This window comes from Pteropus medius, unplaced genomic scaffold (genome assembly GCF_902729225.1).
Source record: "Pteropus medius unplaced genomic scaffold, Ma_sr-lr_union100, whole genome shotgun sequence".
NCBI classification, from domain to species: Eukaryota; Metazoa; Chordata; class Mammalia; order Chiroptera; family Pteropodidae; genus Pteropus; species Pteropus medius.
The window spans coordinates 2,218,687-2,241,296 of NW_024346667.1; the positions used below are offsets into that span (position 1 = coordinate 2,218,687).

Here is a 22,610-nt window from a genome sequence, read left to right on the forward strand (position 1 = left end):
ATAATTTATCACTTAATTATGTCAAGAAATACTGAGTGAGTCATACTACTACCCTCATTTTACAGAGAAGAATGTGAAGACATAGAAACATTAAATAACGTGACATATGTCTGCATCTAATAAAGATGAAGAACCAAGATTTGAATCTGGACATGCTGACTCCAAAGTCCACTTTCCTTAGCCCTGTGCTGGAGTCTTCCCTTTAAAACAATGGTTGAATATCTCAAATGAGAGCATGTCAAAAGAGAAGGGAAGAATGCTGAGTCTGGGCTTTTGGGCTATTCCTAAAATAGTTGTTATGAGGAGCCACAGAATCCTGTCCATGGGCTACTTTGGCTTAGAATGGGTACTGGTTTGACGTGCTCCAACCACACTAACCCACCCGACCGATTCACTCTCTGGAGACACCAAAATATAGCCCAAGAACAGATTTTCTGAGTCCCTGTTGTACTCTGACTTCAAGTGAGAGTGTCACTCTCTTACAGCATTGAAGGAAACTTAGCATGGATGTTTAAGATGACAGAGTAATACTGCTTCCCTCAGGCTGCTCTTCTGGTTTTATGGCTGGCAGCATTTTGCTATAATTTACTATGCCTTGTTTCACCACAGGGCTACCTACAGCACTGTGTCCTGCTCAGATGTAGAAAGACAAGTTAGGACGAACACATATTGATGACAATATTACAGAAAGGGAATGCTTCTTGCTGCAGTATCAGGTATGTTCTTGAAATTCTCCAGGGGGTAAAACTTGATTCTTTCGTGACATGCACTCAGAGGTTTCATTTGGTTAATGCCTTTGCAGCAAGATCTAATGAAAACTCTTTGGGATTTGTCTTCTACTATCAACTGTTATGATGAATTAGAAATGATTGGATCCAAACAGCAATATGGAAAAGTTATTGCCTGTGCTCAAATGATGCTACAAATATCCTTGACTACAACTATCAGTAATTTGCCCAACGTTAAGCATTGGCATGTGGTTCATGAACCTTTGATTTAAAACCTTGGTTGATGTTGCTCCCTGAATAGCAACCCTGAAAGGTGTGTTCTGCTAGTGACTATGAGACTAATCTTGAATCGATGCAAAATTTGCATTCTGACTGTGGTCCAGTATAAAATCAGTCTACTCTCTTTGAAATATTTAGTCTATTCTCCTAATATTGTCATTCATTTCTGGACATTGCTACTTTTATGAAAATGAAAAAAATGTATAATAGGGAGAAAAACACAGAAACATAAAAATAAAAAAATCACATTTATTTAACCAAAAACATACACACAGTGTACAATGAATATGGTTTCCACAGAACAATAAAACAAAATGATATTTCTCCAAATGCCAATATAAAATGATCTAACCTATTTGTGCCTCATTTCCTAGGAATACATATTATTATTTCATCTAGAAAATATATTTAACACAAAAAGAAAACAAATGCCAATGTTTCAGATAAGTACCACAAAAATCTGAAAATTAGATGTTAGGTTAGATAAAATAATAAAATATTTACATGAGAAGTTTATGTATGCAAAGGGTTGAACATGCATAGTGAAATGAGTGTCCATACACAGTTAGACACGTGGAGTCTGCCTTTTGAAAGTTTGAAAGTTCTTTGGCATGAAAAAATTTTTAAAATTGATAGTGATATAAAAGCATCACAGAACTATATGGGTAAGATAGCAATCTTGCCAATACTTGAGCCGATATTGCTTGCTAGTTAACAAAATCACACTAAGTCATCATTAAAGATGTAACGTCGGATTGTCGATAATTTAGATGATTTCAGGAACATTGCGAATGCATTCATAGTATGACTGCGAAAATGAAACATCTTAAATAACTCTATTTACTAAAAGATAAGCCAGATATAGTTAGTTCATCAGGCAACTTCACTTATATTAAGTCTTCTCTCCCTTGATATTCACTCTCTCTGGGTGTTATACTTAATTGTGAACTTTGCTTTCTTTTGTAAGTTTAAAACTTTAAATATTCATGTAATCTATATAAATTCAAGCTCAGGAGAGCCAATCGCATGTACATTTTTTTGTTACTATTACAACTTTTTTCCTACCTCCTTGTTACTAATAGCCAGATATAAATTTGTTTCTTTGATATCAGAAATGCTTTAGGCTTCCTCTTACTTGCTCAGAAATAAAATTCACAGTGACTAATGTGCACCATAACTCAAAAAGTAAAACCCCAAATTTCTATACCTTAACTCTATACCTAATTGGCTTGCAATATTTTATCTAAAACATTAATTTCATTTCCCTATTCTGAAAGATGGTGTTTGCCATAGGTAGCATCTGTTTGGAGAGAAAGTTTTAACTTAAAACTGTCAAAGAAATGAAAGATATAATATATTGGGACTTTATATAGCAATGAAACACAAATATGGCGGGTAGGAAGCATAGCTTTTGCAGTTGCAGCTGGGCTAAATGAATGTGAATTCACACTAAAGTTGTCAAACAATGACACAACTCAGCAACTCACTCTCTTCAGCAGTGCATAATTTGTAAAGCCTCCAGCTCTTAAGAACAACTTGTGTTCAATATGTTTGCTTCCCTCCATAAATGCTGATTATAGGTTTTCTCAGACCAGTTTCTTAAACTTGTGATAAAAGTTAATTTATTTCTTACAAGGTTACAAAAAGCACCCTGTATATTGAACTAAACAGTTGATATACCATCCTGTTTGGAAATTAAACACCGAAAACGGTGATTTAGCATACTGCCAGAGTTTAATTTGTTTAACCTAACAGTTTGCATTTCGATTGAGCTATATTTATTAGAATCTGGGCACAGTAACATGTTACTGTTCTTTTTTTTTCCCCTGCTTTTAGCAAATGCTAAAATTATAAACTTAAAAATTGGTACTGAAGCTCATTTTCGGTGATACTCTAATTAGGCTAACATTTCCCTGATTTTAGCCCAGAGTCATTATTGCTTCCACTCAGGTTGAATTGCCAAGATTTCCCTTGCCAAACATCATAGAGAGATGCGTGTCTAAATGCATCTCTATGATTAAATAATTTAATTATGAATAAAATACAAACGTCAAATGTTACTTATAGCCTAATGGGAGTCTTTAAAGAGGGAAAAACTACAACCAAATTGCAGCCATCTGAAGATGAGTGATGGCATTTAGTACCATTTAAATAATGGTATACTGATTCCAATTATTTTCTGGAGAAAAAGTGCTGGTGGAATTCAATTGTGTTCCAGTAAATATTTAACAACTGAATTTCCAGAAACTTAAGGCCCTGGTGTGTAGCATTTGGCAATTTCAGTGGTGTAACTACTACCACTGTTGTCAATTTTAAGCTACCAATGTGGTGGTGTTGAACGTGGAGCCCAGAGGAGATCGATACACAGTAGCACACTATACTATAGTGTTTCGAATGTGCAGATACAACTGACATTAATAACCTCAAGATCAGAGATAAACTGTAAAATGCCATAAAACAATTAGAATACGGTAATTTTGATTATCATCTTTGCTTTTAATAAAATTTTCAATTGTATTTTCTAATTTAATGTTTATGATGTTTGTTTTTAACAACTGGCTTATGAAATTCCTGAAAATTTAACTACGAACTGTCACGAGTTGGCACGAGCCACTTGCAGCATACCACCAGTACCCCCTGTTCCTGGCACCTATCAAACTTTACGTGGCGGGGCCGGGGGGCGGGTTGATTTACTTGGGGGGAAAATATTATACAACTAATTTTCTTTTCCATCTTGAGTCTTATTTTATGCAAAATATTATATTAAGTTGGAGGACCAGAGGGAAGTAGCCTCCAGGCAGATGCTAGCTTTTAAGACTCCACAGTTTTTAGAAGAAAAGGTATTATTCTTATGAAGTAAGGACTGGAGATTAGGTACGTGGCATACTGCTTGAACTGGGCTCTTGGTCATTTTAGTGGAATTTGTCAGCTGGCTCAAATGGTTGCTCTGACTCACCAGATGATTGGGCTGACCCAACTATTTACATCAAAGGATTGTTTGGGCAGACTGTAGAGAAACTCAAGGCAATATTTATAAGGGGGGAAAAAAAAACCACTTCAGAAATAAATAAATGGGAGCCTCTAAAGGTAGGGCTACTTCGATCAAATATTTAACATTTTTATGGCCAGGTGCTTTGTGGGATACTTCCAGGCATTTGAATATATACTGGGTCAAACATAATCAGGATTCTACCTTCCCTTGTTTTTAAATATGTTTTCTGTAGGACTCTGTAAATAGCAAATAACAGAATTGATATCTGCATTTGATGGCATTAGAGGGGAAATATTTTTGAGCAAACAAGTTATTTTGTTTGAAAATGTCATTTTCTTGGTTCAGTTTCTGGCTTGATCTGATCTCCGAAAATAGGCCTTCTGGTATATTTCTTAAATGAAAATATAGATAGAAAAGCATAGCAGGCTTTGTCTGTACAAAGGAGATTATAAAACTTGTTTAACCTTGGCTCTTTGATTTAAAAAGCTTAATAAGAAATAGTGAAGTGGTTTTCCAAGGATACTTGGAATGTCTCTCAGGAAAGGGCAACACCATTGTTGATATGAAACATAAATTTCCTTGACAAAATTTACTTTTAAGTGTGTGCACAAATATAGGCTTCGTATAGGGAAGTGCAGATGACTCTGTTAACAATAAACAAAAATATCTGCATTTGTAGCACAGTAAGCTCTGCCCTTTGAGATATCTATATTAGTACTTATTATAAAAGAAAAAAAATATTTGAAAAACGTCTTCCCAAAATAAAAAAAAATAACCATATTGTTGGCTTTCTAGTTAATAAATATTTTTTCCATGTGTGAGTCAAGAAGTTTCATTTTTACAAATGCAATAAAAAATTCTTGTTTATAAGAGTATTTACAGGATGATAGATCACTTAAAGTCTCCGGGAACTCAGACTACCGTTTGATAATACCGAAGGGAGGCTTCAAAATTATTCAAAGTAACCTGTCATCCCAACCTCTCTACCTTAATCTAATGGGATAATGAAAACAACCACAGATCCTACCATTTTCAAATGAAATTGAACAATTCAAAGGTTATATTTAATCACTGAAATGGAGAATGAGGTATAAAGAACACCAAGATAGCTTTATCCATGAATAGATCCATAGTACAGAGCCTCTTTTTATTAAAAAGCCTGTAAATAGTTTGGCAACTGCCTCAATAATAAAGCACACAGTCATTAGCCAGAATAATAGATTGATGACTGTAGTATTAAAAGTCCCAATGGGTTATCTAAAATTTTTAGTAATTTGAGAAACCCAGCATGAGCCTAGAGATCTGTTTGGAATCCTTATTTCAACAGGTGTCTAAGTCAAAGAGCTATCACATTAGCCATGGAAAGCCCCATAATCTCATCTACTGAATGTGGTCATAGCTAAGAGATGTGCATGTAAGAAGCCTCTGGCATTTCCAAGGGAGACTTATGCTCTGGATAGCATGCTCCTCTGATGGGAAAGGAAAAAGACTAAATTCTTACAATTTGGAGAAAATAGGTTTCATTTGTTTAGACTGTTGTAATCTAAGCTTTAATTCCAGCAATAAATGCCAATTTCTATTTAACTAACCAGCATTCTCCCCTAATTCTCATGTATATTTGGCATGAAAATTTGGAGAAGAGACAAGCATAGGCTAGGAAGTTAAGAAGAGACTGTAATCACGGTTCTTAAATTATCTAGATGGGTGATTGGGGGCCTGTCTTCCTTGTGCCTCAGTTTACCTATTTATAATGGTGTTATACGGGATGATCTCTAAGGTAACTTCTAATTTGGGGTTTTAGAAAATTTATGATATTAGGACAAATTTGAAATTCAGGTTAACAGAAACTATCATTTTGGCTTATCATTAGCTATGGTTACATATGTTTTAAAAGGCTTATTCACATTTACTAACTTATGCCGGACGATGCATGCTTACACCATCTACATCTATATCAGGATGACGACTAGGAAACATTTTGTTGACTTTCATGAACTTGACTACATAAACCTCAGGCTGACGGAGATTTTCATTTTGAACATCAACAGGCTGATCATCTTTAGCTTCTTTGCCATATCAATTCCTTGCAGCGTTTTGCTCATTATACTTTTCAGCTTTCTCTATTGTGATTTCTACAACTAGACCATACAACCCAAGTCAGAGTTTTGAAAAGATGCTGTGTTTTTGAAAAGTATTTTTACTGCTTTACCGACATTGTTCATCTTCCTGTTTAGGAGAAGTAGTCACATCTTGATGGATGACAAAAGTCTTTATAAGCATATCTGTAAACTGCTCTGTAGTCAAGATCATGAGTTAACACTACCTGATTTCGATTCACTAGAAAAATATTTTCTAAATCTCAAAAAATGGGCTCTAAGATTATCTGTGAGACAGACTATGAAATAATATTGCAAAGTCCTCCTCTCTTTTACACTCCTGTGTCTTCGTTTTGGACGGAGAGCCCTAGTCTCTCAATCACCTCTAGTCCTCTGTGGCACCTGTGTTTCCTCAGTATGTCTTCCATTCAAATACTCCAGAGTGAAAGTTAACACTTTCTGAGCTGATCTCAACCAGCGAGGGGCAGCGCATAGAAGCTTAGAACTACAAAGGATAATATGTAAGATTTTTTAAAAATGGATTTCTTTCGTAGTAATATGCTGATAACTCATTCAAGTAATTCCTAGATTTGAGCAAACAGCCCTGATCATCTCCCTGCACAAATTCACGACAATAAAAAAAATAAAAAAAAATAAAAAAGATAGAGATTATCCAACTGAAGCGTGTTTGTGTTCCTGTTTATTTACATGTTGGTAAACTTAGGTGTCGGCTTTTCCATAAGTCCCCTCTGGAGGTCTGTAGTACTTGGGGAAAGCCATCAGCTGGAGCATGTTGAAAGCATACTTTCTGCATTTGATATTCTTCAGTACATTCTCTATGCGGCATCCTTCTCTGGTGAAAGGGGAAAAAGTACAACTTCATGAAACACGGAATAAATAAATATGCTTTATTTGTTCAATGCAGAGTTGCAGCAACAGTCCAAGTAAAAATAACAAAGATTCAACTCTACATTTATTTTTTCACAAATGATGATACATCTTACAAAATTAAATCCTAGGCCAGGCCCAATACCATTATTGCCCTTGGAAAGAGATGATTAAAGTCTCTTTGCTCTTAACAGATAGTTAAGGTTTAATAAACTCTTTAAATATAATTTGCTCCACAATACGGCTTCATTTTAATTTCATAAATATATCTGCCTTTTAATACTTCCCCACAAATTAGTTTCTTAGTCTCTTTAAAACACATTAAAATCTATATGTAGCCCTAAGGATACAGGTTCTAGGAATAAGGCATTTAATTTATTAAGTCTGGCCCTATAGATTTTTAAAGGAAAGTTCAATCTCTATTTTACTTCATTATTTTAGCTGTGCAATGGTGAGAAAAATGGCTTTCGGGATAGCCTGGTCCAAGTCTCCACTTTATAAAGGAAGAGTGCTCCTGCACGCGCAGTACAAAAGTCACAGGTGCTGAAAATGGTGCATCAAGACACAAACAAGACCTCGTTAAAAAGAATAGGAAAGTACTCTGAAAGCCACATCAACCCAAACAATAGTTACAAACAGGTTAATTTAATTACAAAACATAAACAGCCATTCTCTCCAGAAAGTTACTCGACAGAAAGGGGTTAATTGCAACAAAGAAATAACAGAACTAACAGGTCAAAGAATCAAACAGAAGATCGCACCAGGTGATGGCAACAGTATTAGCACAGTGGAAATCAAGTGTGGAACCGCCCACATCTCTAGGGCTTGTCTCAGGGTTTCAGTGTGTTGTGCAAATTCAGTCTTAATTTCTTTAATACATTTAACGGGAAGAGGAACAGGAGGTGCAGAACTTCAAGCTTTCAGGATTCTGTTCTTTGTCTTATTTCAAAGACAGTAATTTAAAAATTCATCTTGAGCTAGTTAACAGTGGGAAACACTTCTCCATGAACAAAAGAGCAAAATAATTCACCTAATGCATAGTACTTCTTTTTTTTTTAGATCTTAGGAAAAACAAAACACTTACAATTAAAACATTTGTTTTAAATCTGTGAATCTTAAAATGTAGAAATATTACAGCATTGTCCCCATAATTTAACGTCCATTGTCATTTGTAGAAAAGAAAGGAATACAACGTAAAACTTATTGGTATTTGGCTAACAGTAATGCAAGACTTAAAATAAGCCACACAACTAGCAGGTGTGAGCTGACAAGCAGCAAGGCGACAGGATAGAAGTGTCGAGAAGTTGGCTTGTTATCAGACAGACAGCCTGTTTCAGGATCATCGGATTCATTCAGTGCTCCCTGGGTTTGTCTGCTGTTGAAGAGGGTGGGGGAGTTAGGGGAGAAAAGAAAATAGTATAGCATTCACACAGTAAAGACACTCAACCTTAAATATTCTGAAGTAGAACATGTTAACTTATACAAGAGAGCTGTTTCAGGTGAAGTTTTAAGCTAAATAACCCCCAATGCACCCTGTGTATTCTTTTTTCTCACTGACAAGCGTGATTTCTCATTGACAAACATATTGAAAAAGGAGATTGCTTTTGCTTTTGGTGCAAGAAAGGAGAGAGAGACATTATGATGTCAGTCACATGGGTTGAAACTGTATGGACAAGGAAGAATCAAATAAGCGTAATAGCACCAGTAAACAAGACTGCATGAATAAATTAAAATATGGATCAGCCCATAAAAAATAATCTGATAAATACATCTTTGGAAAGTGAAATGAGAAACACAGTATGTAGTGAAGCAAACGAACGTGTCTGGCACTTTTAAGCACACTTTCTACTGGTATTGTATCTTTATAATGTATTTAACATTATAAAAATGATTTATGAAAATGGTATTTAAAATGAAACATCTGACATGTCATCCTTGCCAGCCATAAGATTAGTTTAACGAAACCCGACTCAGCATCCTTCTGTTACTTCAGCTCATAAATTACGTTGTTTCCTTCTCATTTTACTTAAATGAGGCCAAATCTATCTCCTATAGACTCCTGGTCTTCAAAGAGATCCACATTTGCAGAGTCACACTTTGGACAATAAAAGATTCTAAATTTCCAGGCTGTGTATTTTCTGTGTAAGTTAAAAACAGGCATTTGTAATTGGGCTTAAAATCAGCTCCAATTATGGCAAATCTGAAATATGCCATAACGATATATGTTGAAAATAAAAATTCTTTTCTATGGTATATTTCATCAGTATTCAGAATATTCAGAATTTCAGTCATACCCAGTTGTCAAGGAGTGGTTTGATCTTTCTCAGCTCCTCCAGGTTTTAAGGCAGAAAACTGGTTGTTGCTCAGTCTTATGAAGAGTGCCATGAAGAGGTAACTTCTGAACAAGCACCAGAGCTCCCAGGGCCCCCTTTCGACCAGGTGCAGCCCCCAGAAACCTCCTATACAGAAATTTTTGACCAGGCATTGACCATATTGGTGGCCACATTTGGGCAAACGACAGTCAGTATTATTTCAAATAGCAGTCTTAGTTTAAATCAGTCACGCTGCATGTGCTCTTTTGTGTCCTATTATTTGGTAAGATGTAAGGACCATACGGCCAGTGACAAAGTGAAGTAGAAGCTTCTCTGGAAGACAAATGATTTACTGAGCAAAAGGAAGGATTTGCAGAATTTTTCTTGTCCATTGTACAAGTAATTTGGTTATCTGTTGAACTTTCTGCTGTGTATTAGGTAAGAAACGTGTAGTAGATGTTAGGTTTGGATAACTTTCAATGTGATTAAGAAAAGTCTCCTTGTCCTATGTTATTTCTTCTGTTAGATTGTCGGGGAGATTGAGATACCTACGTTGCTGATCCCAGAGAAATATTTTATTCTTTCGTTCAATTGATTGTTACCAGTATATATCTCATTTTCTTAAACTTTCTATTTTCCATGGATTCCATAAAGTACATAGTAGAGTAACATGAGTAGAGGCGGCTGTGATATAGTCCATAAGAGCACGGACTCTGGAGTCAGATCACCTGGCTTCAAGCTTAGTTCAGTCATTTGCTAGTTAAGTGGCCCAGGGCCAATTATTTAATATTTCATGTCTCAATTTCCTTACCTTAAAATGGCATTAATACCTAATTCATAGAGCTGCTATGAAGTATTACAAGTCAACATTTACAAAGTTCTTAGAACAGAGCCTGGCATATCATAAGCATTCAATAATGGTTATGATTGTTACATTATTTGCATATCAAGAAATATACACATCTTGCTAGCATAGCTAGAACCTTCATAGTAGGGATATCTAATCAAACAAGGTTTCGAGCCACTGATCTAGCCCACTGGTGCTCAGTTGTGGACATGCCAGGGGGTGGTGCTGGAGGAGCAGAAAGCCTTTGACTTATATCGATATTATTTGTTAGTGCCTCTGCAAAAGAATTTGGTTGTGTACTATCCCAGCAGCCACATTTGGACAAACAGTCATAATTATTTCAAACAGGCCACATAGCAATCTGAATTAGTTTAAAACACCCAATCGACCATGTTGTGGTCTGGTTGAAAAGAATAGTTGAAAATAATTGGTCTATCTCATGCTTAAACAAATCTGGGAATGAGGAAAAAACACTTTTCAAAGAAGTCCATTCCATACACTGATAGTTTTGGGGTTCAGTCATAGATCATATATGTGGGGCTGTGTGTGTGGTGGGAGAGACTTGGAGAAAGGGCCGAGGGAGGCTGAATAGGTGACTTTAAGGTCCCCTTGGATTTTCAGATACACAAAGAGAAAGGCTGGGAAATAATGCCTGCTGTTTTACTACCCCAGTTCCAAATACTCCATCTCTTTCCATTACAATTTCTCCATGTGCACAAGAAAAAAAAGGGATTGTTAAAAAGATTAAATAAGATGATAGATGAAAAAAAAACTTAGCACAGTCCCAGGTATAAAACAAGGCCTGGAGAAATGTTAGCTATTGTTATTACGGTTATCATTAATATCATTCTCACTAACACGCTCTCCTGCCCAGTTTGAAGGTGAAGGTTATCTGCAGCAAATTTTAACAACTTTGTTGAGACTTTGGTTCCTCTCCAGTATTCCCTGTTAGGAGAGAAATACAGAGATAGATCTATCTATCTATCTATCTATCTATCTATCTATCTATCTATCAATCATCTACCTATCATCTATCATCTCTCTATCTAATTATCTATCATCTATCATAGTGTAAATATTACATTCTGATTACAAATTTATGTTAAATATTAACCACAATCTGTCAATGTAATGCTACAGAAATTCTCTTTCCCAGAAAGGCCTCACATAGATAGGTTCTAGCTGAAGTGCAGACCACTGGCCAACAGGATCTTATAACTGTCTTTACTCCAAACACAGGAGACTAACTTACATCAGACGGCTTGTTTTTTTCTATAATTGCCAGATCAAATTTAACATTTTCCAGTCTGCTTATTGTATATGTCTTCCAAGCAAAAATTACTATATTAAAATGTTGTCCTTTGTTTTGGATGGGCAGTTGTATAATTGAATTAATTTATTGATTACTAACTTTAATCTCTGGAGATTGCAATAAAACATTAAAAATGCTTCATGCATAATCATTCTACGATTCAGCTGGAATTGGAAGCAACATGGCCTTGAAGCTCGAGGCCCCTGACTATGTCACAGCATGGACACAGGAGGTCTTGGAGCTATTTACTTGCTTCCTGCTAAGAATAGGATAAACGGTCATTTCTTCATGGCCACGAATGAATTTTTAAGTACGCTGCAAGTGCAAACTGCAAAGGATGTGTTAAGTAGTAACATCAGTAATTTCCTCACTGGGAGATTATGACAAATAATTAATTAGTGGCTGCCTGGCAAGGTACTCTGAAATCCACGTTACCAGTTTCAGCCATCCCTGATGGGCAGATTACCATGCAAGCAAATCACAGTGTTGTCTCCACTGAAAACATGACAAAATCAGACATTTAAGGGCAGTTACTAAATCTGCAGGAGACAAAATGACTTTTTTCCTCAAAGACTTGTCAAGGCAATCACTTAAAATAGAAACAAGTAAAAGAAATATCTCACTTTTAAACACATTACTGCCTACATGAGGAGACAGTTCCTTAGGTAACATGCAGTGTACGGGGCTTGACATCTGCTTATTTCCCCCCTCTTTTCTTACAGCGCTGACTGCCGTACCCTAGATCACAAGTCCTCCATTGCAAGTATCCCTTCGAGTCATTCATACCTCTAAAAATAAAAGTTAGAGTCCTCCTATCTCTCCCTGCTGGGTAATTATTCATAAATAGTTTTGCTACTTGATATTTTATTCCTTCAAGCTCCCAAAAGGAAAATTACCAGCTAAAAGTGAATAGACAATGGGCTACTACTTGGCTATACAAAAAAGATGAAATACTGCAATTTGTAACATGAATGGATCTTGAGATTATCATGCCAAGCGAAATCGGTCAGATGGAAAACGATTTCACTCATATGTGGGATATAAAATAAAGCAACAAATGAACAAACAAACCAACCAAACCAAAAACCCTCATAGACACAGACAACAGTATGCTGGTTACCAGAGGGGAAGGGAGTGGAGGGAGTTTGAAAAGGGTAAAGGGCGTCAAATATAAGGTGGCAGAAGGAGACTTGACTTTGGGTGGTGAACACACAATGTAACTTACAGGTGATATATTATAGAATTGTACACTTGAAACACATATAATCTTATTAACCATGTCACCCTAATAAATTTAACTTAAAAAAACTGACTAGGAAGATCTTTCCTTTTGATCAAAAAGCCGATTTCCTCCCATGCTAAAATGAGGCCGTGTCACATTTAATTACATCCAACTTCAGAGCTGTGGGCATACCAACTTGAAATTATGAGCCAAGATTTTTTAGAGCTAATGTCTCTCAGAGCTTTATTGGTCTCTGTAGTCATCTGATAAATCGATCTTAACAGAGCATCATTTTTTAGGCCATAGCCTGCTGGATTGTGTCAGATTTTAAACTGGCAGGTCTGTGTAAAAATGAATATAAGTCTGGTATCGATAGTTAACAGCTTTGAGAGTGATACAGGAATCATAGAATTATAGATTCATAGATGTAAAAGGAACTTCAAAAAATCTTCAGATTGAATGATACATTTTATAGATGAGAAAATAAATTTAAAGACCTCGTCTATGCTTCTATAACAGCAAGTTGCAGATAAAGGATGACGAGAAGGTAGTTCCCTTGGTTCACAGTCTGCTTATGTCAGTCTGGTAACAAAGAGAGACTGACTTTTTGTTTTCGGTTTATATCAAGGTCCATGAAATTTAATGACTCAGAATATTCTGAGATGACAAACTATCTACGAAACTTTACCAAAAATTCAATTTATAATTAGGATATTAAAAGTAGATTTCCAGGACTTTTAAAAATCTACACAACTATTTAAATATAGGGGAAATTTTAATAAAGCATATCAAGTGTGGGATAATTTCCAGTGGCCTAGAAGCAAGATTAGCGTTTGTGGCCACTGGCTCACTAGCCACATTTAAAATGCCTTCTTTATTCTCACTGGATTTCAGAATCTAATCCAAATATTTTATGTCGACCACAGAAAAAGCTCCTAAATGAAGAAATTACTTAAAAGACACATAAGACTATGTCACTTCTTTGAGTGTCCAAGTCACAGAGTGTTTCTAATCATTCTGTACAAGTTTGCTACATAAGAAAGAGCAGTAGTAAGCAAAATATTCACTCAAGGAAGCGTGCACCCTCCCTGTAGGACACTGCATGCATTTCGGACGTGCCATTCTAAGGGGAGGGCTAATGTGAACTCAAGGATACTGCGCATGGTAACCAGGAAGATGGTAGTCGGCGTGGGACCTTGGCATGCCAGGAAAGACTGAGGACAACGAGAATGAGAATCCCTTTGGCTTGGAGAAGACGAAAATTTACAGTCACATCGTTGTTAATTTCAATAAAGGATCGATAGTTTAAAGTCTGGGCTACCTTGAAAAGCAATGGAAGTGTTTGAATTATGAAGAGAGAGATCTCCTAGGTACTATGTCCTATCATGTGATAGCTGCTTTATAGATATTATTTCATTTTTCCTCACAAAAAGTCAAACTTGTCGGTGTTATTATCTCCACAGACTCAAAAGGGTTACAAAACTTGCTCAAGCAGCAGACAGGGGATTTTTATCCCTGTATGTCTAATGGAAAAACCATATTCCTTTTACTTTATGATTGAGATCCTTTAAGCACAGGTTTCCTGCTATGTCTCAGACACTGGCAGGTGTGATTTCTTGCCAGTTGTTAGATTAGATGGAGTGACCTCTAAAATTACTTTCATCTCTACCTTCCTGTGATCCTTTGATTCTATTAAAACATAACTGCAGTACTCTAGAGATGCATATTTTTCTACTAATAGGATAGGTGACAGTTCAATAAGAAATAGTGGGATAGGGTGCAAAAAAATTCACCGAATGCAAAGCATGTTGACACTGTGTTTGGTCTCTATAGCTGTTCTTGCTCATTCTTATCTATTTTCATATTCTAGCTTCAGAAGGAAAAAAACCTGACCTATTTATCTGTTTTAATTTAATTTTCCCTGGTATCATTATTTGCACTCTTTCCCCATTTCACTCGTGTAGTTTTATAAAGTACCCGAAAAACAGAAATACCTTCTTGACAGAAAAAGCAAGGCTCCAGTAATGACATTTTAAGATAGTATCTAAACATTGCTTTGAAGAGAAAGTGCATATGTCCAGAAAAGCAACTCAAGAAAAGATAGGTATCAAATCTAAATGAGTTTTATAAACATTTTTTTAGAAAGAAAAAAAAAAAAAGGAGGGGCACAGAGACATAGTAAATTGACTATAATTGCTTCCATCAGATCATTATCAGAGAACTGATTTCAGTTTTGATCTTTGAATTTCAGAAAGGAGAATATTTGGATGAGGTCCAGAAATATAAATGATTAAAGGACGAAGAAAAAAGCTTACGAGGAAATGTTTAAGATTAATGTCGTTTGGATAAAAGAAGGCTGATATGTGATGTGATTGTTATATTTAAATGTACACGAGGCAGCGGTACGATAATTTTTGAGATTCTAAATTGTGCTTTGCTTGCAGTGTGAACCCCAACGACGTCAGCAGCGCTGAAAGCAAGAGCTGCCTGACTGAGCGGATTTGCTCTTCTTTCATCTCATGACAGAGAAAATGTGAGGCCCATCCAGGGTTGAGAGAGAAAAGAGATGCAGAGGAAACGGAAAGGGAAGAGAGGGAGGGAGGAAGAGAAACAGAGAAAGTGGAAGGCGGGTCTTGGCCAGCCTTGTCTGGCCTTCAGGGACCAGCAGTTAGGCTCCTCCAGGCAGCCCTCCAGGATCACTCTTGTCTTCTCCAACCAATCGCCGACTCTGTACCTCCCAGAGGGTTGTCCCCAGACAGGCCCTGCAAACTCAGGGACCCCCGACCTGTTCTGGGACCCCTGGGATTTGCTGGCTGCCTGGGACACATTGGGACGGCTGGGGTGTAAAAAAAAAGTGACTGGGGCAAGAACAAAGGCGCAAAGGTCGATGCCAGGAGGGCGAACAGGCCCTGTTCGTTGTTCTGTGACTGGGCCTAGGGAGGGAGGACCCCGGAGGCGGGGTGCTGTGAGATGCACCCAGAGAGCCTGGTCCGCGATCACCTTCTCCAAAGATCTCCTTGTCCTGAGCTCAGCTTAGATGCGAAGAAATGAAGGGGCTGAAAGGAGCCGTAACCAGGAGGAAATGGGCATATCATACAGACAAGCTTTCTAGAAGTTACAGTGCAAGATAAGGCCCCGTGGCAGGAGGAGAGCTCAAAACATTAAGGACCGACTGTCCACCAGCCTGGCTGGGTAGGGGCTGAAACGTGGAATGAAGCTTCTAAAGACAGTTTTTTAAGGAAAGAAACAAAATAAGAAACAAAAACACAGTACCTCTTACATACCTTAGTTACCGAGCAGATGAACAGGGCAATTCTACAAAGAGATAAGCACACAGGAGTAGATATACACCTCTAACTCTTTTTCTATTTCCCATACACCGTGATTAGCTTTTCTTTGTACAGGAGCGTCAAGGAGAGAACTGAGTTTGACTTGTTTTAGAGTAGCAGTCAGAGAGAAGAAAGGAGACTAGGCATGAAGACACTCTGTGTGTTTGTTGCTAAAGTACTTAGAAACATAAACAACCATTGTCTCATTGCGCCAGAGGTCACTCCAACTTTTATCCTCCAGTGAAGAGGAAATTAACAGGCAAAAAATGTAAGACTTCTGATTCTATTCTTGATAAGCACCAGACAGAGAAGAGCGAGGTAAATTCGTCACCAGCTGGCTTCTTTGGTGAAGTAAGGGGACTTGGCAGAACCTGACTCCAAGGGCTGCTCTAAGTTCTCAGATAAAACTAAAAGTCCACGGATATCAGTAAATTACTCTGAAAGTAGCCTGGGAAACGGAACAGGTATCGGTAACAGCGACTGAGTATTTGGACACGTGGAACAGGAAAGAAAATCGCTCAGCTCGTTACTATCTATTCTGTTCAGTTTCAGCTTCGAATGTTAACATCTATCCAATAGGATTATTGTGAGATTATGTGAAGGCACCTACCACATTCTCAATAGCGTAAACAAGTAGATAAGTAAATAAACAAGCCCTCTCTTGCCCTCCCCTTGCTAAATCTCGGTTCTTGTGCAGTTGTGCAGCGACAAGTTCTAGCTCTTTCTCCTCTCACTCTCTCTAACGCTGAAGTGCCCAGGCCTTAGGACGACCCACTTCACCTTCTTGTACTGTGCATACTTTCTCTAGGTGATTTCAACCGGTTCCATGACTTTCATATCATCAGCACAAAGCTGATGAATTGTAAATTTCTCTTTACAGTTTAGACCGTTTCTCTGAATTATGGACACATACACTGCGCCTTCACTTGAATGCCTAACAGACGTTTCAAGGTAGTGGAAAGTGGCAGAATGAGCCACGGCAAAATATGCCACGTTGGCATAAGGATTATTTTGAACTACAGGCACTTGAAAAACAGCAGGTACCAGAGGGCCCTCTGACTTCCCCTTACCTTTCTGAAAGCAAGAGATAAAATCTCCTATGAAAGATGCTCTCTCTATCCTAGCATGAAAGAAAACCCTCATCACCAGAGATAGGGAGTCAGTGCCGAGGGAATTCTCCAAGCTCTCAAATAAAAATAAAAGTCCACAGATACCAGTAAATTACATACACAAGTTTGGTTAAGATAACTCTTACGTTCCTTTAGCTCCCTGCCCCCTCCCCTATATATTTCAGTTACTTTTCCGTAATTGTTCAGGCTAGTATAGAAGCATCTAGGTTTTGACACTTCTTTGGATCTGTATTTTCTTGTGGAGATGTCCACGTACATGTAAAACCTGTTTTCCTTTTTCCTCTTAATCTTGTCTTATGCCAATTTAATTCTCCGGCCAGCCTCTACCCTAACAGGGTTGAGGATAAGTTTGACCTCCTGTCCAGAGTCAAGGCCAGATCTTAATTCCAGTCCACCTCCTCTGCCACCTTTCCAAACCAGCTCCTTCCTTTCTTCTCATCACTGGAAAAGATACTCGCCCACTCTCAGACACGCATCTGAAGCACCTAAGATCTCCCTGATCCTTCTGTATTCTTTACACCCCGCACCTATCCGTCAACCAGTCAGACCCCTTCACACCAGCTCCCACCTGACTGTGACCCACTGTGGCTTTGATCTTGTTCTAACAGAAGCAGTTTTCCTGCCTGAACCACTCTTGTCTCTCTACTATGTTTCATTAAATCCTAACGTATCCATTTAGACACAGGTCAAAGCAACCAACGCACAATTCTAGTTGCATTCTAAAGCCATTTCCCAAAATGCTTTTCTGAAATAAAAATCCAGCTGATCCCAGCTGCCCGCCAGGAGCGAAGTGTGTCCAAACTTGGTTTTTCTCCACCTGTAGGGAGGTGGACATACTTTCGACTGCTCAGTAAGGAGACCAAACTGCCTGAATGTCAAAGAGGAGAGTCAGCTATATCTTCTTGCTCCAAATCTCCCAGGTTTTCAGCCCGTTCCCACTACCGCCATTTCTATGGAATCACAGTAAGCTAGGTGAACCCTGACAACCTTGACAGAGATGGAACCCTGCGTTTGGCCTTTCTTCGTGGCATCTGAAATGGATGGCATTGAGTATGAGCCAGCTCAACCTCAGACACCAGCATTCACGGCGTCGTATATTCTCAAACAGTCACGCCAACCCACTCTTTGAACAGGGCCCTTCAAAAGAATCGATTTCGCGTCTTGGCCTTGGAACTGTTAGAGTATTCATCATCTTCTCTGCAAGGATAGGGTCTCTCTCTTTTCCTCACCTTCCAGTCTTTCCCCATTTCTGTTTCCTCATTCTTTTTTTCACTCCTACCACCCCCTTGCAAACAGCTACAATTTATGTTATCAACTCCTGGAAGTAAAAGCTTCTGAAAATCCTAGGGAAAAAGAAACATTAAGAAAAAAAATAGTCTTAGAGTTTAGACTTGGATACAAGTGCATGGCTAAAAATAACGAAAATAGTTACGCGACTCTGGAAAAGGCAGAATATAAAATATGAAATACACTAAGGAGGAATGACTCCAAGGTGTAACTCAAAGTGTTTTAATATATTATCACTCATCTCCTACAAGAAAGGTGGTTTAGAGAAGTAGAGTTTTGTGATGCACAGTGAACACTAAATAGAATTTTAATGGCTGAAAACCGACTGGTGTCGAGGGACGTAAATAACATGGAAAGGCGTGGAAACAGGAAAATGTCAGATGCGTTTGGGAAAGACCCACAGTCCACTTTGGTTGTAATAATGGAGCAGCAAGGAAATCAACAAAGGCAGGAAAATTAAATGTTGAGAGACTTTCTTTTTTTGTTGCTTATATATTTTAGACATTTTCTCAAATAAACGTATTTTGCAGTAAGAGATTCAGTCACACTGTTTTAAAATAAGGAGGGGCAAAGGTATATGGTTGGTAGCTCAAAAACTATACCAAAAAATTATCACAAAAGTGTGATTAACTATGTGCTGTAGCACAGCAGCTAGCTGAAACAGGAAGGATGGCCTCAGCCAGGCCTGCAGCAGGAATGGAATAAACTAGAGACACAGAGACCAATTAGGAGGCTATTATAATAATCAAGGCGAAAAATGATGAGGTCTTGAACTTGGAAGGAAGTTCCAAGGGTGAGGAAGTTACAGATTCTAAAAATGACATAATTTGAAAAATAAAGCACATGTTGCGTTTAGATAGGGGATCAGGGAGAGAAATGGATTCTATTTAAGTTCGCTATGTTTGATGCAAAACTTTAATAGATGTGTACAAAGGTAGGTCTAGACAGATCCTGTACCATAGCTCTGTACCCTAAATTTGGAAGTTTCCCACAAAAATTGAGCTAATTAGATGAAGTCACTCATGTAGAGAGTATATGATGAGTAGAGATGAGGGCTGAGGGCAAACCTTGAGAAGTGCCTGCATTTTTAGGATCAATGAAGAAGGAAGCAGAAGGTAGACAGTGAAATAGAAATCAGTCACTGATTCAAAGAAAGAAGGTATAACTGAAGTGTCAGATGATGCTGCTGTGGGAACAAGGAGGTTGCAAAGTAAATAACTGTCACTGGGCTCGATAATTACGTGACTTGTAGCCTTTGACCCTCAGTGGAACAGTAGAAATGAAAATTAGCTTTCCAAGCAACTGATGAATAAGTGGTGAAGCACGGGAGGCAGAATTCTATTCTAATTCCACTGCTGTGTCCAGAGCCTCGACACAGCGAAAGGAAGAAAGACAGCGCTGAGCCTTAGAGAGTCAACAGGATTGATGAAACTGTTATTGATGAAACTGTCTTAGGACGTGTGAGCTAAGCATGCTTGGAGGCATGGAGGAAAGAAGAAATAGGGAAGATTCAAGGATATGGGATCATCGGCCACCTTGTTCTTTTTTTTCAAAAAAAGTAGATATTTATGAGTTGAGGACTGTCCCAATATAAGTTATAGTCAATTGATTGTGGATCTTGAATAATTTTCCTTTTTGATTTGTACTTCTCAAGCTCTCTCAGGATATAAAATACAACTCCATGAAAATAATATTCCCCAAGATATCTGTGATGAAGTGAGTTGGGGAACTGCTGGGTTAAAGCCTCAAATGGGATTTTTTATTTACTTATTTATTCGAGGACTATGTTTTTAGCACTTTGTACTTTGAATCGTCCAAACCGACAACAGTTTGAGAGTGATAAGAAGAGGGGGTGATGACGTAGGAAAAGTTGATTGATCCTGAAATGACAGAGGTCCCTAAATTCCAGGCTAAAGAATTAGCATTACTTTCTATGTAATGGGGAGTAAAATGATCAATGTTGAACTTTTGGAAAAACTCTGAGAGGAAGGTATAGAGTAGATTGGAAGGCAAGGGACTAGAGAAAAGAGACTACAGTAGTGGACTGGCTGAAAAGTCATAAAGGTCTGGAATCAAGCAAAAGAAATAGAAATTAATGAGAGACTATAAATGAAAGATGGGGAATGGGGTGAACTGACATCTTGGAGAAAATACTTTATAAGAATTATAAACAGAGGTAGCAATGATAAATTGTAAGACCCAGGAAAGAGTATTTTATCTTGAATACATTTTTTTCTTCTCTGTCCCCTTTTGTAAGTACACTGGTGCAGATAACCAGACTGAGTCTAATAGAATCGTCATTTGTGACGCTCGTGACAATTTTCTGCAATAATTCTTGAAATGGCTGTGTTGTTTGCCAAGCAGATGGCTATCAGAGAGAGCACAAAATAGTGCTGAGAGCCAACTGTGGTAATTGCTGAGAGTTAACTTTTATGGTTAAAATAAAAAATGTGTCAGTAGTTTCATTTCAGTGGAACCGAGAGAATTCTAAGGGCACCACCCTTTCTTTTACTGACCATTGGGTTTGTGCTTTGTTGCACATCGGCCAGAAATCACATTCTGTAGCAACTTCCTTCTGTTCAACTCTGTTCAACTGAGTAAGACATAAAGACATAGAACTTAGAAAAAGCGTATTTTCTCCCTACTTTTCTCTTGTTTTGGCTACGTCTAAATTGCTTAAAGCTTTTCTTCAACTCACATTGTTCGCTCCAGAAGGGAACCTCAGGGATCACCAGGTCCAATCCCTTCATTTTTCAGATAAGAACGCAGAGGCTTCCAGAGGAGGACCAGATCTCATTAGCAGCCCAGCGGCATCGAGCTGGGATTGTGTGCAGAACGTTTGCACTCATGATATTCTTCTGCTCCCACACCACGAAGCCGTCTCCACTCCCCATCCCGAGCAGTGGAGGAGTCACTTTCTCACTCCTCAGGTTTTCATACATCATGAGGCTAATTTTTGGGGGAAGATACTTGAGAGGATTTAAGAGAGACCCAAGCTGCAGACCACACCTATATGACTCATTATAATCTCTCTATTTCCTCAGCAATCCCATGGCTTTTGGTTCCTTTTCGTAGACAGTTATGATGTGAAATTAGCCTTTCTGAAACTGCTGCGTGGCTGCTGCTGCTCCAACTTACAATCCACAGAGAATTCCAGGAAGGAATAAAATTAATGGATGGGTTCAGATAACGCTCATTTACAAAGCATCAATGAGGCTTATAGAAAGTTAATGATGAAAGTTACCATTTGTTGAGTACTATTTCACAATTGCAGATTCCTTCAGCCCAGTGATCTTTAACTTTCACACCACGACTGTGCCATAAGTACAAATGGGAAAATGCAGAGATATTAGGTAGAATACTCAGGCTTACACTGGTAATAAGAGATGGAGGTAGAATCTGAATCTGGTTCCTTCTGACTCCTAAGTCTGTGCTCTTGACAACTGCATTGTACTTCTTTCTTCTACATTCTGCATTGTGCAAGAAACTGTGTTGATTATAGCACCTGCATATGTGGCCTTACAGTCTACCTAGGACAGCTCCTCATATGCGGAATACTTAAGAGAACATGTGGCATCGCCATAAATGAAGGTTTTGACTCTAAAGAGTTCTCACTGTGGGCTTAGGCTTAGGGTGCCTGCGCTCCCCAGTTTACCGCAGTTTATGCCTATTGCCTCAGCAGGATTTAGATGGAGGTAAGGGGGGAAGACATCTAGGTAAAAAGGGACAGCATTAACAAGGAACTAAGAAGAAAGATGACAGAGGCAAGGATTTGTGGTGTTTGCTGTTTGTTACATGTCTGTTGTAGGAGCGTGTAGAGGCTGGTATTTATGAGAAAGGCTGGTAAAGAGATGAGAGGGAGAGGGAGACAGAGAGGGCGTGAACTGATAAAGAGGTGAGGAGATGAGATGACACCACCAGATTATATAATTCTACATGATATATGTGGGTTTTAGAAAAATTAGTTTGAAAATACCATGCAGGGTAGATTAAAGTAGAGAGATCGGAAACAGAAAAGTCAGTGAAGAGAATATTGAAATAATCGAGATGAGAGGCAAATAGCTTGGGACCAAAAGGGCAGAGCGAACGTGTCAAGGCTGAAAGACACATCAAAGGGAGAAAAAGGCAGGATTTCAGTCAACAGACAAGTAATCGAGACTTGTACCACTGTTTATGATTCCGCTGGCC

At 38.2% G+C, this 22,610-nt stretch overlaps 1 protein-coding gene across 10 annotated transcripts in view; it reads right to left on the reverse strand.

The window, feature by feature from the left end:
- Window positions 1–1,236: 1,236 nt before the first annotated feature.
- Window positions 1,237–22,610, reverse strand: part of INPP4B (inositol polyphosphate-4-phosphatase type II B) — a 557,518-nt gene continuing 536,144 nt past the window's right edge. For 9 of the 10 annotated variants that reach the window (XM_039875842.1, XM_039875841.1, XM_039875838.1 and 6 more), the window contains one exon: window positions 8,122–8,358. In XM_039875842.1, the coding sequence (XP_039731776.1) occupies window positions 8,184–8,358 (175 nt within the window). In that variant the 3' untranslated portion in view covers window positions 8,122–8,183. Of the gene's footprint in view, window positions 6,949–8,121; window positions 8,359–22,610 lie in introns of those variants that run through there. The other variant, XM_039875840.1, reaches the window with a different exon arrangement.